Source organism: Mustela lutreola, chromosome 2, assembly GCF_030435805.1.
Source record: "Mustela lutreola isolate mMusLut2 chromosome 2, mMusLut2.pri, whole genome shotgun sequence".
Lineage (NCBI taxonomy): Eukaryota > Metazoa > Chordata > Mammalia > Carnivora > Mustelidae > Mustela > Mustela lutreola.
The window spans coordinates 30584960-30600794 of NC_081291.1; the positions used below are offsets into that span (position 1 = coordinate 30584960).

Here is a 15835-nt window from a genome sequence, read left to right on the forward strand (position 1 = left end):
CATGACCTGATCCAAAATCAAGAGTCGGATGCTTAACTGACTGAGCCACCTAGGTATCCCTCTACCAAACATTTAAAATAGAGTTAATACATATCCTTCTCAAAACTATTTAAAAAAAAAAAAAAAGCCAGAAGAGGAAGGAATTTATTCTAAGAAGCCACCATTACCCTGCTACCAAAACCAAAGATACTACCAAAAAAGAGAAAATTACAGGCAATATCTCTGGCAAACATGGATGGAAAAATCTTTTACAGAATATTAGCAAACTAAATTCAGTTCTGATTTCCAAGATCAGATGGGATTTATTTGAGGATGGCAAGGATGGTTTGATATCTACAAACTAATCACATGATATACTACCTTAACCAAATGAATGATAAAAATTATGATTATGGCAATAGATTCAGAAAAAGCATTTGACAAAATTCAAAGTCTACTCTTGATAAAATCTCTCAACAGAGGGGGTTAACAGGGAACATATCTAAACATAACAAAGGCTATATATGACAGCTAATATTCTCAACATAGGTAATAAGATCAGGAATAAGAAAAGGATGTCCACTGTCCCCATTTTTATTCAACAAAGTACTAGAAGTCTTAACCACAATAATCAGACAAGAAAATGCAAAAAAAAAAAAAAAAGGCATAAAAATTGGTAAGGAGGGCGCCTGGGTGGCTCAGTGGGTTAAGCCTCTGCCTTTGGCTTGGGTCATGATCTTGGGGTCCTTGGATCAAGCCCCACATTAGGCTCTCTGCTCGGCAGGGAGCCTGCTTCCCCCTCTTTCTGTGCCTGCCTCTCTGCCTACTTGTGATCTCTCTCTGTGTCAAATAAATAAATACAATCTTTAAAAAAAAATTGGTAAAGAAGAGGTAAAACTCACTATTTGCAAATGGTACTATAGAATGAATGAATTTAGTAAAGTTGCTGGATACAAAATCAATATACAGAAATCTGTTGTGTTTCTATACAATAATAAGGAAGTGGCAGAAAACAACACAATCCATTTATAATCACATCAAAAAGAACAGAGTAACTAGACATAAACCTACCCAAGAAGAAGAAAGAGCTATACTCTGAAAACTTTAGGATGCTGATGAAAAAGACTGAAAATAATACAAGTGGAAAGACATACCATTCTTATTTTAACAGTTATTAAAATGTCCATACTATCCAAAATAACCTATAGATTCAATGCAATTCTTGCCCCAAAACTAGAACAAATAATCCTAAAATTTGCATGGAACTACAAAAACCACTAACAGTGAAAGCAATTTTGAAAAAGAACAAAGCTGGAGGTGTCCCAGTCCCTAATTTCAAACTATACTACAAAGCTGAGGTAATCAAACCACTATGGCACTGATACTGAGACAGACATCTGGATCAGTGGAGCAGAATAAAAAGCCCAGAAATAAACCCACATTTATATGATCAAGTATCTACAACAAAGAAGACAATAATATACAAAAGAGAAAAGACCATCTTTTCATAAGTGATGCTGAGAAAACTAGATAGTTAAATGCAAAAAAACAAACAAACAAACAAACAAACTGGACGACTTTCTTACACCATACACAAAAATAAACTCAAAATGGATTAAAGACCTCGATGTGAGACGTGAAACCATAAAAGCCCTAAAAGAAAACGCTGGCAGTGATCTCTTGCACATCAGCCCTTAGCGTTATTTTTCTGGATCTGTGTCCTCAGTAAAGGAAACAAAAGCACAAATAAACAGTTGAGACTTTATTAAACGACAGACCTTTTGCATAGTGAAGGAAGCCAACAGAGCACAGGACAGCTTCCCGAACAGGAGAAGACATTGGCAAATAATATATCTGATATGAAGCTAATACCCAAAATATATGAAGAACTCATAAAACTTAAAAACTGATAATAACCTGATTAAAAATGGGCAGAAGACCTGAATCAACCTTTGTCCAAAGAAAATATCCAAAGATGACCAACAGACACATGAAAAGGTGCTCAATACCACTAATCATCAGGGAGAAGCAAGTCAAAACCATAGTGATATGTCACCCTGCACCAGTCGGAATGGCTACTATAAAAGGGGGAAGTAACTAGCATTGGTGAGGATGTAAAGAAAAGGGAACCCTTGAGCACTGTGTGCGGGAATATAAATCGGTGAAGCTACTGTATCAAAGTGTAGAGCAGTTCCTCAGAAAAGTAAAAATAGAAATACCATGTGATCTAGTAATTCCACTTCTGGGCATTTACCAAAAGAGCACAAAAGTACAGACTGAAAAAGATGCACGCATCCCTAGGTTCATTGCAGCATTATTTACAATAGCCACAATATGGAAGAAACCTTAAGTTTCCATAAACAGATGAGTGGATAAAGATGTGGTGTGTACATACAGTGGAATATTACTTAGCCATAAAAAAGGAGGAACTTACCATTTACAACAACATGGGTGGAATTAGAGGGTATTAGGGTAAGTGAAATAAGTCCTAGAAGACAAATACCACATAATTTCACATCTGTATGGAATCTAAAAAACAAAAACAGAAACAGACTCAAATACAGAGCAAACTTGTGTTTGTCAGAGGGCAGTAGGAGATGGGCAAAACTGGTGAAAGGAATTAGTAGGTACGAACTTCCAGTTGTAGGTAAATCATAGGGATGAAAAGTACAGCATAGGGAAAATAGTTAATACTGTAATAACTTTGGTCACTACGCTTATCTTGGTGAATATTTCAAAATATGTATGCTTGTCAAATCACTAGGTTATCCACGTGAAACTAATAAATTGTCAACTATACCTCAGTAAAAAAATAACTTACAGATGGCAACAGCACAGCATTAAACTAAGAGGAGATGAGGAGATGCATCCAAGTGCAGAACTCTCCACAAGCACACAGACTGAAGCCAGGAATATGGCCCTGGGTGCAGTCCGGTCCAGAGCTGTCATTGAATTCTGCTTCACACTGCCTCCCACTGGTTGTCACAGGAAGTACTCCTGCACTCACCTCATTGCTTCAGACTACCTTTTTTTCCTACTTTATTTTCTCATTCACATCCAAGGTTTTAATTTCTTAAAGTCTTGTGGAGGGCTTTTGTGTTGCCTTTATTCCCCCAGACTGATGGATACTCCGGCTTTAATTCTGTGTTCCTTCCTGCCATAATGATTTCTAAGGGAAGCTTCACTTTCTCCTAGTAAAAGGGTTATAACTCTAAATGTCGTTCTTTTTTTTTTTTTTAAGATTTTATTTATTTGACAGAGAGAGATCTCAAGCAGGCAGAGAGGCAGGCAGAGGGGGAGGGGGAAGCAGGCTCCCCACTGAGCAGAGAGCCTGACGTGGAGCTCGATCCCAGGACCCTGAGATCATGACCTGAGCCGAAGGCAGAGGCTTAACCCACTGAGCCACCCAGGTGCCCTAAATTTCATTCTTGTTTATGATTTTTAAAACATTTTAAAAGCAAAGGTAGGATAATTAAATAATTATATGGAACAGTAAAAAGTATCATTAAATGCGCAGAGGTGTATACACTGATGATACAAGGAACCCCAGTGTATTTTAAAATTAACAGAGAACATTTAAAAACATTACTTACATCAGGAACTTCCAGTATTTTTATTTCCTTGAGGCATAGGCAAGAAAAGATGAAAATACATTTGGCTCTTTTCTTAACTGCGAAATATAAATAAACTTTGCTCTCATTGGGCCCTTTGAGAAAGGCAAACAAACTACCAAAGCCAATGTATTTATACTTGCTTTATGTAGGTTATAAACTACTTGTATTACTTTTTCACCAAGTCCTTATAGTTAGAAGTGCAGACCCATAAAACTCGACAAACATCCTTTAATCCTTCTTAATTTCTCTAAACTTCTGAGAATGGCCTTCAGTTTTTCAGGCTTTTTCATTATAATGCTTGGTATGCAGAAGATACTTAAATTATCTGTATATTTGACTAATATTAGTTAGTTTCTAGTCTTGAAATCTTACTATGTATGTACTTTTAATTTAGGTACTTTTTTTAAAAGTGACAAAGGCAATCTAAGGAAAGGCCAGAGTACTCCCACAGGGAGTACACACTGCATAATAAAATAATGAAATATGTAATACCTGACTTTCCTATCTGAATGGCTATGAATAGCTCTAAGAAAAAGATTAAATGGGGGGAAGGGTCCTGAGTCTTAACAGTTTCACGAGAACAGAGTAAGCAAAAGTTAGATTTTATCCTACTGAGAAAAAAAAGTACAGATGATTTAAATTATGAGGATAACCAACATGGATCTAACAGAAGACTATGGCATTAATCAGAAACACATTATTAAAAAAAAAAACACGTTATTAAGCAAGAACAAATGAGAGTCTAAGAAATGGGAAAAACAAGAGATGGTCTAGCAGTAGAGTAGACAGAAGTGAAATCAAACTCCATTACAGAAGCTAGGTAAGTTCTAATATATGTCTGAGAGGTGATCCATGTTGAGAAAAGAGACTAAAGAAGAAGAAATAAAGGCTGAGATTTTCTAAGACATGAATAAAGGATGAGTAAAGTCTCATAAAACTTAATATTTTGGAGAACAATGAAGAAAACAATTAAGGAAGTTATAAAATTACACTGGGAAGGGAAAATATACCATTGATTAAATATTAATATATAAGAAATTTTTAAAAATATTTCATAACTGTTAATTTGCTTAGGCTTGACCATGTTTACATATTGTTAAAAATCCTAATTATTGGGGCGCATGGGTGGCTCAGTGGTTAAGCCTCTGCCTTTGGCTTAGGTCATGATCCCAGGGTCCTGGGATCGAGCCCCGCATCGGGCTCTCTGCTCAGCAGGAAGCCTGCTTCCTCCTCTCTCTCTGCCTCTCTGCCTACTTGTGATCTCCGCCTATCAAGTAAATAAATAAAATCTTTAAAAATATATATTTTTTAAAAATCCTAATTCTTTTCTTTTTTTAAGATTTTATTTATTTATTTGACAGAGAGAGATCACAAGTAGGCAGAGAGGCAGGCAGAGAGAGGGGGGCGGGAAGCAGGCTCCCTGCTAAGCAGAGAGCCCCAGGCGGGGCTCCCAGGACCCTGAGATCATGACCTGAGCCTAAGGCAGATAGAGGCTTAATCCACTGAGCCACCCAGGCGCTCCCAAATCCTAATTCTTACATGAAAATAACTAATGAATAAAATGTTTGGGATATGCTTCAAAGTATATGGGAAAGGAAATAGATGTGAAACAAGTTTGGCCATGAGCCCGTGACCACTGGAACTGAGTTATTGCTATGTGAAGGTGACTGAGCTTGTGCATGTGTTTGATGTTTTCTAATAATAAAAGGTTAAAAATAGAAATATTTTAAAGGAAATAAACACTTGAAATTCTTTATACTAATAAATGTTGAAGAGCTGAATAACAGGTGAGTTCCCAAACTGCTAAGATCCACCAAGTGCTCACCAAGCTACCCTTGAACAGTAACAAGAGGAAATTTAATATAACCATGATTTTTTTTTTTTAAAAAGGGAGGGGGGGCTAGCACCAGAATGGAAAAGTATAGGCCAGTCTTACTTATTTGATTATGGCTGTAAAAATCTAAGTAAAATACTGTCAAATAAAATTCAGTGTGTTGAGTTAAAAGAATTTTGTATGATGAAAAAGTAAGATTTACCCTAGGGCTTATAGAGGTGGTTAAATGTTACCACTGTTCTCTCAAGTGAATGTAGGACATAATCAAAGGAATTTCTTTAAAAAAGTCAATAGATGTTGGAAAGTACAGAATAAAATCATTCATTCATAATCTCCCTCCCCAAAAGAAAACACTCTTAGCAAACTGAAAGTCAAAAGCCTTTTCTTTAACTTGATAACTATTATTTATTGGAAGCCTAAGCAAACATCATTATTTAATACTAAAAGCTTAGAAGCTTTACCATTAAAGAAAACGATATGATACCACCTCGCAAATACTGGTTAGAATGCAGAACTATAGGATTCTAGCCAGTACAGTAAAAGCAAAAGATGAAAGAAATAGAAAAGTTGAAAAGAAACAAACCTGATATTATTGGTAGATAAAGATGTTGCTGGCTTCCCAGAGAATCCACAAATTACTAGGAACTTAACTGCATGGCTGGATACAAGTTCACCATGTGAAAATCAGTAACTGTCCTGTATTTTCCAAGAAAAATGTAATCAAGAGAGGCCATTCTTAGCAGTAACAAACACTAACATTGAGAAATTACCCTAAAATGAAAGTGCCAAAGACAATAAAGAAAACTATAAAATATAATTGAAAACTACAAAAGACATGAACAAAGGGAGAAAAGACCTCATGTTCATGAACAGAAAAACTCAAAAAAGATGTTAATTACCTCAAACGTGTATGTGTGTGTGTTCGGGTGTTCGGCACAAGCTAACCAAAATACCAATAAAACTTGTATTTCTTGACAATCCAGTTTTACATGAAACAGGATGGGGAGGGATAGAGGGATAGAGGTGTTTGGAAATGAGAATAAAAACGAAAATGGAAGTATGTTTGAAGCACAAAAGAAAAATGAAAATGAACGTAGAGGTGACCAGGTCTAGTGTAGATACTTGCTTTTTCAGATTCCGAGACTTATCAAAACCTTATGGGAATTAAAACATATACAAGGAAATACAAAAAACATATTAAAGAGCCAGAGAGTTCAGAAATAGGCCTGTATATATAAGGATTTAGTATATGATATAAAGGAAACTCAAGTCAATGAGAAAAGATGAGACTATCCAATTAAAAAAGGTAGTTATCCATGGGAAAAATAACTAAAATCAGACCTTTACCTTCCATCTAAATGAGATTCAGATGAATTAAACAATCAAATGTAAAAAATAAAAATAGAAAAATGTCAGAGAATGTTATCAAAATGCTGGGTTAGAAAAAGCATTGTCAAGATTCCAGTTAAGCCAAAAATAAAAGACTGATCATTTTGATTATGGGTAAACTATACTTCAGTTTAACAAAAACGCCTACAAACAATGTTAAGAGAAATCAGAGACTGGAAAAAATATTTCCAACCTATCCAACAAATAAAAGAGACAAAGCTAAGAAAAATGGCCAAAGTATATTATTAAACAGTTTCAGAGGAGGAACTATAGATGGACCATAAACCCAGAAGATTCTCCACCTCCCTGATAATAGAGAAAATACAAATTAATTTTTGTATTCTACAGATAGAATTTTTCACCCATCAAATTAGCAGAAGCATGTCAACTTTAAAATGATGAAGAGAGGGGCACCTGGGTGGCTCAGTCCATTGAGCGTCTGCCTTCAGCTCAGAGCATGATCTCAAGGTCCCAGAACTGAGCCCTGCGTCAGGCTCCCGGCCTAGTGAAGCATCTGCTTCTCCCTCTACCCTTCTGCCTCTCTCTCTCTCAAATAAATAAATCTTTAAAAAAAAATTAAAATGATGAAGCACGTATTCTCCTGGGAAAGGTATGAATAGGTAACAACCACTATGAGAGAAATACCACAGCATCTTTAAAACTAAAGATGGGCGTGCCTGTGACCTAGTTCTACTCGCGGTACTTCTGCTGGTGCGCACGAGATACGGACAACGGGTATGGAGTTCTGCAGGGAAAAGAGGATGTCCAGTTCACACACAGCACATGAAGTCACGAGCTGGGCTGAAATGTACTGATACACCAAACCCTGGGCGGCTGGACCTAAATGTGTAACATGTTTTACCTCAAGATAGGTTACCTCTTACGCTGGGGACTCTGGTCTTTTTGTATTAAAGATGTGCAACATCTGTAATGGCCTAATTGTATCTGACAATAATAAGCTCAAAACTGCACACCTAATAGTTTTTAACCAAATAGTGAACACGGGGTATAAAACTCTAGTTTCATTTCGACCAGCATCACCACCTGGAACAATTCATTTAATCCTCTGCTTTCTTATCACTGAGAAGCCACCACAGGTTCCTGGAAAAAATGGGGCTGCCAGTCCAGCCCGATGGGAAGGCCATCCTTCTAAGTGTGCGTGCATGTGTGTGTGTAAGAAAGAGTGTGTGCCATATTTTTCTGAGACTTTTTTCGAGAGTACTCTAATGACAAATTCCACTTCAGTGCCAAAAATAATTACCTAATATGAAATTCATTTTGAAAAATTTTGGACTGCACTTTGAGCCATATAGTTCCATTTCAAGTCACATTCTGGAAGTTCAATTTAACCATTTGGGATGGTTAAAAAAAATTTTTATTTTTCCAGATCCTTTCACCACCTCTACTCGTCCAAAGCCTGTAGCTGGGTTCCTCATATTCTTTTTCCTATTATACCCCCCTCCTCACTCCCAACATCATGTCTTCGATAGCCATCCCCAGTCTGTTGTTGACCCTCTCATTTCATCTGGGATATTAAGCTGAGTACCTGATAAGCCAGTTTGGGAGATCTCACATTCGTGAACAAACGTCGCCTTGATGCTAGCTTCTTACCTCTCCCCCCGGGCCAGCATTTCATTCATTACAAAGAGATGTCAATGCAGTCTACTTAGCTTCTATGCAAAAATACGATATTAATTTCCTTCGAAAAACTCAATCCCTTAGAAAATCTGAAATAGCTTCTTTTTTTTTTTCTCTCCTCTCCAAGGTATGGAGCAGTTTCAGCAGGAATGTTGTGTGCCCTTACCACCCTGTCCCAGCAACTGGAGAATGAAAATGCTGTGGATGTTTTCCAGGTTGCAAAAATGATTAATCTTATGAGGCCTGGAGTATTCACAGACATTGTAAGTACTTTATTTCTTTGTGAAACCTGTTCTGTCATCAGGTGAAACTCAGGCTCACACTTGAATTAGAACACTGGTGGTCACCCGGGGATGGTTTTGCCCCCCCACCCCGGGGGTGTCCAGCAATGTTCAGACACTTTTTCATTGTCACAGCTGGGGATGGAGGAACGTGCTCATTGGAACCCACCCAGAGATGCTGCTAAACATCTTGCAATGCAGCAGACAGATCTCTCCGACAAAGAATTACCTGCCTCGAAACATCAGTAGTGCTGAGGTGGAGAAACTCGGTTTTCTAGAGTATGCTGCTCTCCAGTTACAACAGAAAGACATGTTATAATCTTAACTCACTGTCAACAGAATTTAGTTCCAAACTAGCAACAATCAGAATGACATGCAGAATGCATAGGCCTTGATTATAAAGGTTCCAAGTCCTTTTTTTGAAGTTTCTTAACATAAATGTATATTCTCGTTTTTTACAATTAGATTTTTAATTGGTCTTGCTACCTTCGATGAAATGATTCAGCTGTTCTCTGTCTCAAACGGTCTTCCTCTTGTTTTTCAGGAACAATACCAGTTTGTCTACAAAGCGATGCTCAGCCTGGTCAGCACTAAAGAAAACGGAAACGGTCCCATGACAGCGGACAAAAATGGTGCTGTTCTCATTGCGGATGAATCAGACCCTGCCGAGAGCATGGAATCTCTAGTGTGATTGGAATCCCGGAAGGGCACTGAATTTGTAAAACTTCTGAAGACTGAGAACTTTTTTGAGGCCTTTTTTGCCAGACTCTAGGTTATACAATAACCCAGTTACTTTTTTACACTGATAAAAGTTTTGATATTTATTTTTTGCCATTTTATGTCTTAATGGTATCCTACTGAGCATTTGCACCTCTGTTCATTTCACACAGTGAAACGCAGTTTTCCCCAGTTTGCACTATACGATCAGTGTTACTGCCTATAATCTAATACTAAAGCCCTGATGTGACATTCCATGACAACATACATGCTACTTTTTAGTTCAGTACAGTGAAGGTCTTTGTTATGACAGTGAATCTTGGTTTATGTTTATTATTATTATTATTATTATTGTTATTGCTAAAGCAGTTGCATCCTCCTAGCAGGCAATGCTGAACTTTTCCTCAGTCCTCTCCTATTTTTTTCAGGCACTGTTCCGTACTGTCTGCCTTCTGTATTTTAATGGAGTGAATGGGCATTGTTTTCTTTTAAGGAATAGCAGGTTCCTGGGAGCTACTAAGACAGTCTATCAACCTCATGGCCTTGAAACAGTTCTACTTATGATGGTGAAGGTATCCATTAAGAAATTAGAAGGCTTTAAGAGCTTTATGTGAACATCACTTATTAGTTAAAGTTATATTCATAGCCTAAAAAAATGCCCAACTGTGTCAAAATAAAGGATATCTCTGTATTACAATTTTCACAGTAGCTATGTGGACGGTGTGTGTTATTTCCATCTTGACCCTCTGAAATAGCTATACCCTACAATGAGGGCTATCTTTTACAATAGAGATATGGCAATATTTTACACATCTCACCTATCCCTTTAGTAACTCTCCATTCACGCTTCTTGGTTTCTAATATCACACCTCATGGCAGGTAATATAATGAAAATTTCTGCAGGTGAATAATTTTGAAATTAGTCCTCTAAAGTATCCCTATTACTCACAGCTATCTAATAAAAACTACCTATATAGTGAACATTCTTTTCTTTCCTTCTTTGCCAAATGTTTCCTAATAAATCCCATAATTACATACATTCTTCTACTTATGATGAAAGTGAAAATACTGTATTAGCTAGTCTGGGATAGATTCCCAAGTCTTACATAGATTCCCACACATCGATAAGTCCGATTCAGAGAGAGAAATCAGAATCTTAAACAGAAGGAGAGATCAACATTCTCAAGTAGATTTCAAAAGAAGGAGATGTGTCTTTGTGTGCTTTTGTGTTGTGGATCCTCAAGAACAGACACACTTCACAAGAGGCTGATAATCATTACACAGAACCCAAGAAAGTTACAAGATCTAGCCTCTGGAGCCATATTTACCCTGCAGTAACTACATAATTGGGAAATTAGAAGCATTAATAAGAAATTTCAGTTCAGTTAGAAAAATAAGCTACTACTGAGATCTGTTCTTGTATTTTGTATTTGCATTTGAGGAATAACTTCTGTTAGAAGTGAAATCATCACCACAAAGAAAAGGCCTGTCACAAAGAAAAAAGGATTTTGGTTAATTTTTATGTCAATAAACTTTGACCAAAAAAAAAAAAAAAAATCCATACTGGCTACTATCATACTATATGAATAGGCTCTATAACATTAATGATAATCTGTGCTGAGGTTCTATGAACCTTAGGTTGGTTGTCTGTGAAGTTTGTCAGAGTGGTGCTGTGGAGTCAAAGCTGCTAAGGAGACGCTACAGGCCCAAGTTTGGGAGTTCCATTGCACCGGCTAGGGTGGTAGATTTTTCGTGAACTATGTACCTGCCAGGGGTAATCTCATGTTTTCATCACAGAAATTCTGCAACGTGGAAAACAGTCCACTGTTCATGAACCGTGTAGGTGAGGCTTAAGAAAAGGTGTACAGCGGAGCAGTTTGCTAAATGGTATGTGTTAGAGGAAAGCAACACCTTTGCAGCCCCTCTGCTCCTGTCTACAGGCAAAATACCAGGAAGTTCAACCCAACACCTAAGGAAGCAAGCTTGAACATAGGAACACCACCACTGCCAGAGGCTGAGAGGAATCAGGAAGGGCAAGGTTTCAGATCATGGCAAGAGCTCGATCGTTTTAGTCAATTAAGCAGGTTACACTTCATTTCTATAATGACAGGAGTGAACTTTTTTTAGTAGTTGGCACATACTGGATTTTCGGAAGTGATGTTCAAGTTGGGGCTCACGGTCCCCTGGTAATTTTTTCTTGTACAAGTGAACAGTGGTTAGAAAGCAGGGAGTGTTTCCTTCTGTGCTATTTACAGAGGGCTCGAGTCATGCAAAGGCCTAAGTTCCAACACAGTCCTGTGACTGTTTCTTACACAGGTATCATAGTCGAAAGAAAGATAGCTAGTAAATAGAAACATTTCAAAGGGTGGTTTGAAGTTCTCTGAGAAAATATGTGACCATAGTGGGCCTGAACCTGTCCACAAATCCGGACACTGAAATCTGAGCAACTGCTATTTGCCCATCTTGCCAAAGTGGTCCAAACACACTTCAGTAAGGACAGTTCTACTCAGCAGTTCCTCCCTTTCCCCAGAGAGTGTATCCTGAATATTAGTCTTTGTTTGTTATCGATGTTAATGTTCTTGCATCTTTCCAGAGGCAGGGAGTTTTTCAAAGACGGTATTCTCTTTGAGACATGAACACACTGCTTAACTCCATAACAAGGTTATTATCACCTGCACTCAGGGGGAAAGGAAATAGCTATTGCAGACTGACATGTGCTAGCTCATAAAATAAGCTTACTGCGTATGAACTGAGCTCTAGGTGAACAGAAGGCACACATCCTAAGATACTGAGTTGTACTGATCAGACCAAGTGGCCATGCTGGGCATCAGAGAAGACCCACATTGCCATCAGGAGAACTCTCGCATCCAAAAGCCACATCTTTTATACGTGTGTGTGTGTGTGTGTGTGTGTGTGTATGTTAAAAAAAGTTACTTCTGAATCTCAAGAATAAGATTAATTGAACTGGTTTTCCTAAATTTGTATGCCTTGGACCTTTTAGAGTCTATTTTGAGTTGAAGAGTCCAGCATGGTCAGAGAAGGTTACGGTGTTCAAGGTCTGGCTGTTGGAAATTTTAGCCCAGAGTGACATACTGAAATCAACAAATAACCTTAATTATTTTATAATGACACAGCACAACTGCCTTGTTATGAATTTTTTCTTAAATACATATATACTATATTTAAAAATTAAGATATAGATACCAATTTACCAAAGATACATATTACTAATTCTAAGCAAAAAATAAACCCAAACTCATCACAATTTAAGAAATAATAATCAAAATGTAGTTTGTCTTAAGAATTTAGCAGTTATACTGGAAAATGCATTTTCAACTCCTGTGTTCTGAAGTTTATGTTCAAATGGTGCCAGTGAATTTTTATATGAAGGGAAAATGCCTGCTTTTTTTTTTTTTTTTTTAAAGAGCTGTAATTTCACTTACCCCTTTGCGCTTTCCCTTAGTTGTCATTAACATGCAATATTGGCTTTACTTATCTCTAGAAAGAAGGCATGCTAAAAATAGGAAGGAGTTGTTATAGTATTTGGCCTCTACTTTGTCTTAGCTGTTAAACTGTTTTTAGTATTTTTGTTAAATATTTGCAAAGGGAAGCATTTTCTACAGAGGATAATTAATTTCAAGAAAAATATCTTGAGTTTTAAGAAATAAACATCTCCAGAAAAGGAGACAGCCGATTTTATAAAATGTTGCAACTCTCCAACATTTGGGGTAGTGACTCCTTTTTTGTTAGGACATTTGAAACTAGCAAGCAGCCATTGTTTCTAAAAAAGAAAAAAGAAAAAAAAACCTCAGCCTTCATGTTAATTCATGTTTCTTTCACTTCATTTTGAAATGGCTAAAATCATTAAAACTGTAAATATTTTGTTGCTTGGATAAGCATCTTCTGGGAACTTTGTATCTATGGTATATAATCATAGAATTTTATATTTTCATATAAAGCTAATTTTTTTCTAGTTTCACTTCCGTCATAGTTTTTTGTTTTGTTTTGTTTTGTTTGCGGGGGGAGGTTATTTTGGGGGTTTTTTTGTGGTGGATATGTGAATTCAACTTTCTGTGTATTGAAGTAGCAAGAACCATCTTTGCATTCCAAAAGATCCAACATGTGTTATTTCTTTGAGGCAGTGATTGTGAAGATTGGGTTTTCTTTCTTAATTCCATTGACCATTTGTGCAATAGGAATTAGACATAATTAGTCACTGAATACATTCGTTGCATTGACCCATTTGGAAAAAGTGGTTGGTTTTGTTTTGGGGTGTTTGGCTTTTTTTTTCTAATTTGTTCAGGGGGGAAGGGATTTTGTAACCTGAAATTTTTCCCTTTTTTCTTCTTCTGTTTAAAAATATATCAAATCATTCTATTATAGTGTTATTTAATATGTAAATTGTATTGCTATACATAAAATAAAGTATGGTTTTTGATGTATTCATTGGTGCTGAGCATTTCTTTGAAAATATGGCCAAAAAAATTAAGTTACTAGTCTCCCTTAACAGATCACATTTATACCTGCCAACCCTTTATCTTAGTTTTCATGGTAATAAGATAAATGTTAAGAGTATCTTTACATAAGCAACAAACCAAAAAGAAATGTCTTTTCTGAGTTCTTCCATCTTTAAAGAATGAAGAATGACAGCTTTACCTACATATGGAATCAAACCTTACTTGGATTTTGAACCTGCTAAGTTATAGGCAGAATTACTATTTTTCAGCAGTCTATCTAGATTTATAGCAACTTCTCCCTCTTAATTATTTACTATGCTGGATAAAGGATGTATCCTGCCAAGACTATTGGAAAATCTATGAGATGTATGTAGAATCACTAAAATTGCTTCTACTTATAAGTAGTTTTGACGTTTCCGAACAGGGAGGAGTGCACAGGTCTCAAACTTGGCAGCTTGGGCCCATCGTTCTCTGTGAACTTGCAGTGGGGCCAGGAGCTCAATTCTTATTACCAGGGCCCCAATTTTCTTCCCACGGGGGTGAAGAGCTTACATTTCATTCTCCCTAAATAACTGGGAATTTAAGAAACAATATTAATCTCATCTAGTCTACTGCTATCTCTAAGGCCAATTACAGCAAAAAGAAATAATGAGGCTCTCTGATAATAAACCCTAGTCTTCCCCAAATTACACCCACAGTGACTTAATACTCTGTATTACGGAGCACGGCACAAACTGATGTCCCATAAATCATATTCATCCACAGATGTATGTTATTTGGCCTGTAATCTTAACTATTTTTAAATTTTATTTGTTTGTTTGTTTAAATAGACTCTATGCCCATCATGGAACTCACACTCATAACCCTGGGATCAAGAGTTGGATGCTCTACCAACTGAGCGAGCCAGGGGCTCCATGGCCCGTAATCTTAAAAATTCACACATCTTAAGAAATGGAAACTTTCACATGAAGATTCAGATTTCAAACTCCTTTCAAAAATGTGGGCAGTGTTAAATCAGCAGATTCACATTCTCACATGGAACTAACAAGCTGGAGAGGGAGTCATAGTTGCCCCTTTTGATGCTGCTACTATCCAGTTCACCCGAGTCTCCCCAACCTCTCCCATAACCTATGCCTGCCCCCTGTCAGCCATTTAAATAACCTGCCTGGATTCTATAAGCAGTTGCACAAGAATTTTGAGATCATCTTCCATCACTAAAATCCTAAGAAGTCAGCATGAGGAAAGGGAGCTTCCACATTCCTAATTACCTCTAAGTTCACCCAAGACGGCTCTGTGCAGAAGCAGTTATAACTGCTCACAATAATTAAATTAATTCTCTACTGCCTGATTTTTACTGTCCAGAATAGAACTATATACAAGGAAGCCTCATTTCTACTACCAAGAATGGGGCAAAGAAACGAGTGCAAAAAGCTCCTGCAAAAACTCCCATTTCTGACAGGTAACATTCAGATTGTTAAGAACTACAAGATTTAGCAACAAGTTGCTCGGAACTATGCCTAGATTCAGAGACAGGATTAAGGACAGTGGCTTTAATATTTATGACTGTGTTGGTAAGAGAGCATAAAGGCACTAGCAAATAACTAGAAGCTGGGGACTGGCAAGGGAAAAATGGCTTTTGTGATCATGAAGTCTGGCAAGAAAAATAATCAGAAAAGAAAGATAATTAGAGGGGCGCCTGGGTGGCTCGGTGGGTTAAGCCGCTGCCTTCGGCTCAGGTCATGATCTCAGGGTCCTGGGATCGAGTCCCACATCGGGCTCTCTGCTCGGCAGGGGGCCTGCTTCCCTTCCTCTCTCTGTGATCTCTTCCCTTCCTCTCTCCTACTGTGATCTCTCTCTGTCAAATAAATAAATAAAATCTTAAAGAAAAAAAAAATTTAAAAAAAAAAAAAAAGAAAGATAATTAGA

General features: G+C 37.2%; 1 protein-coding gene across 5 annotated transcripts in view; it reads left to right on the top strand.

Moving 5' to 3' along the window:
• The window catches only part of PTPRG (protein tyrosine phosphatase receptor type G), a 703069-nt gene extending 689175 nt beyond the window's left edge, over positions 1-13894 (top strand). For all 5 annotated transcript variants that reach the window (XM_059161377.1, XM_059161376.1, XM_059161378.1 and 2 more), the window contains 2 exons: positions 8582-8717; positions 9280-13894. In XM_059161377.1, the coding sequence (XP_059017360.1) occupies positions 8582-8717; positions 9280-9426 (283 nt within the window). In that variant the 3' untranslated portion in view covers positions 9427-13894. The remainder of the gene's footprint in view (positions 1-8581; positions 8718-9279) is intronic.
• Positions 13895-15835: the final 1941 nt, after the last annotated feature.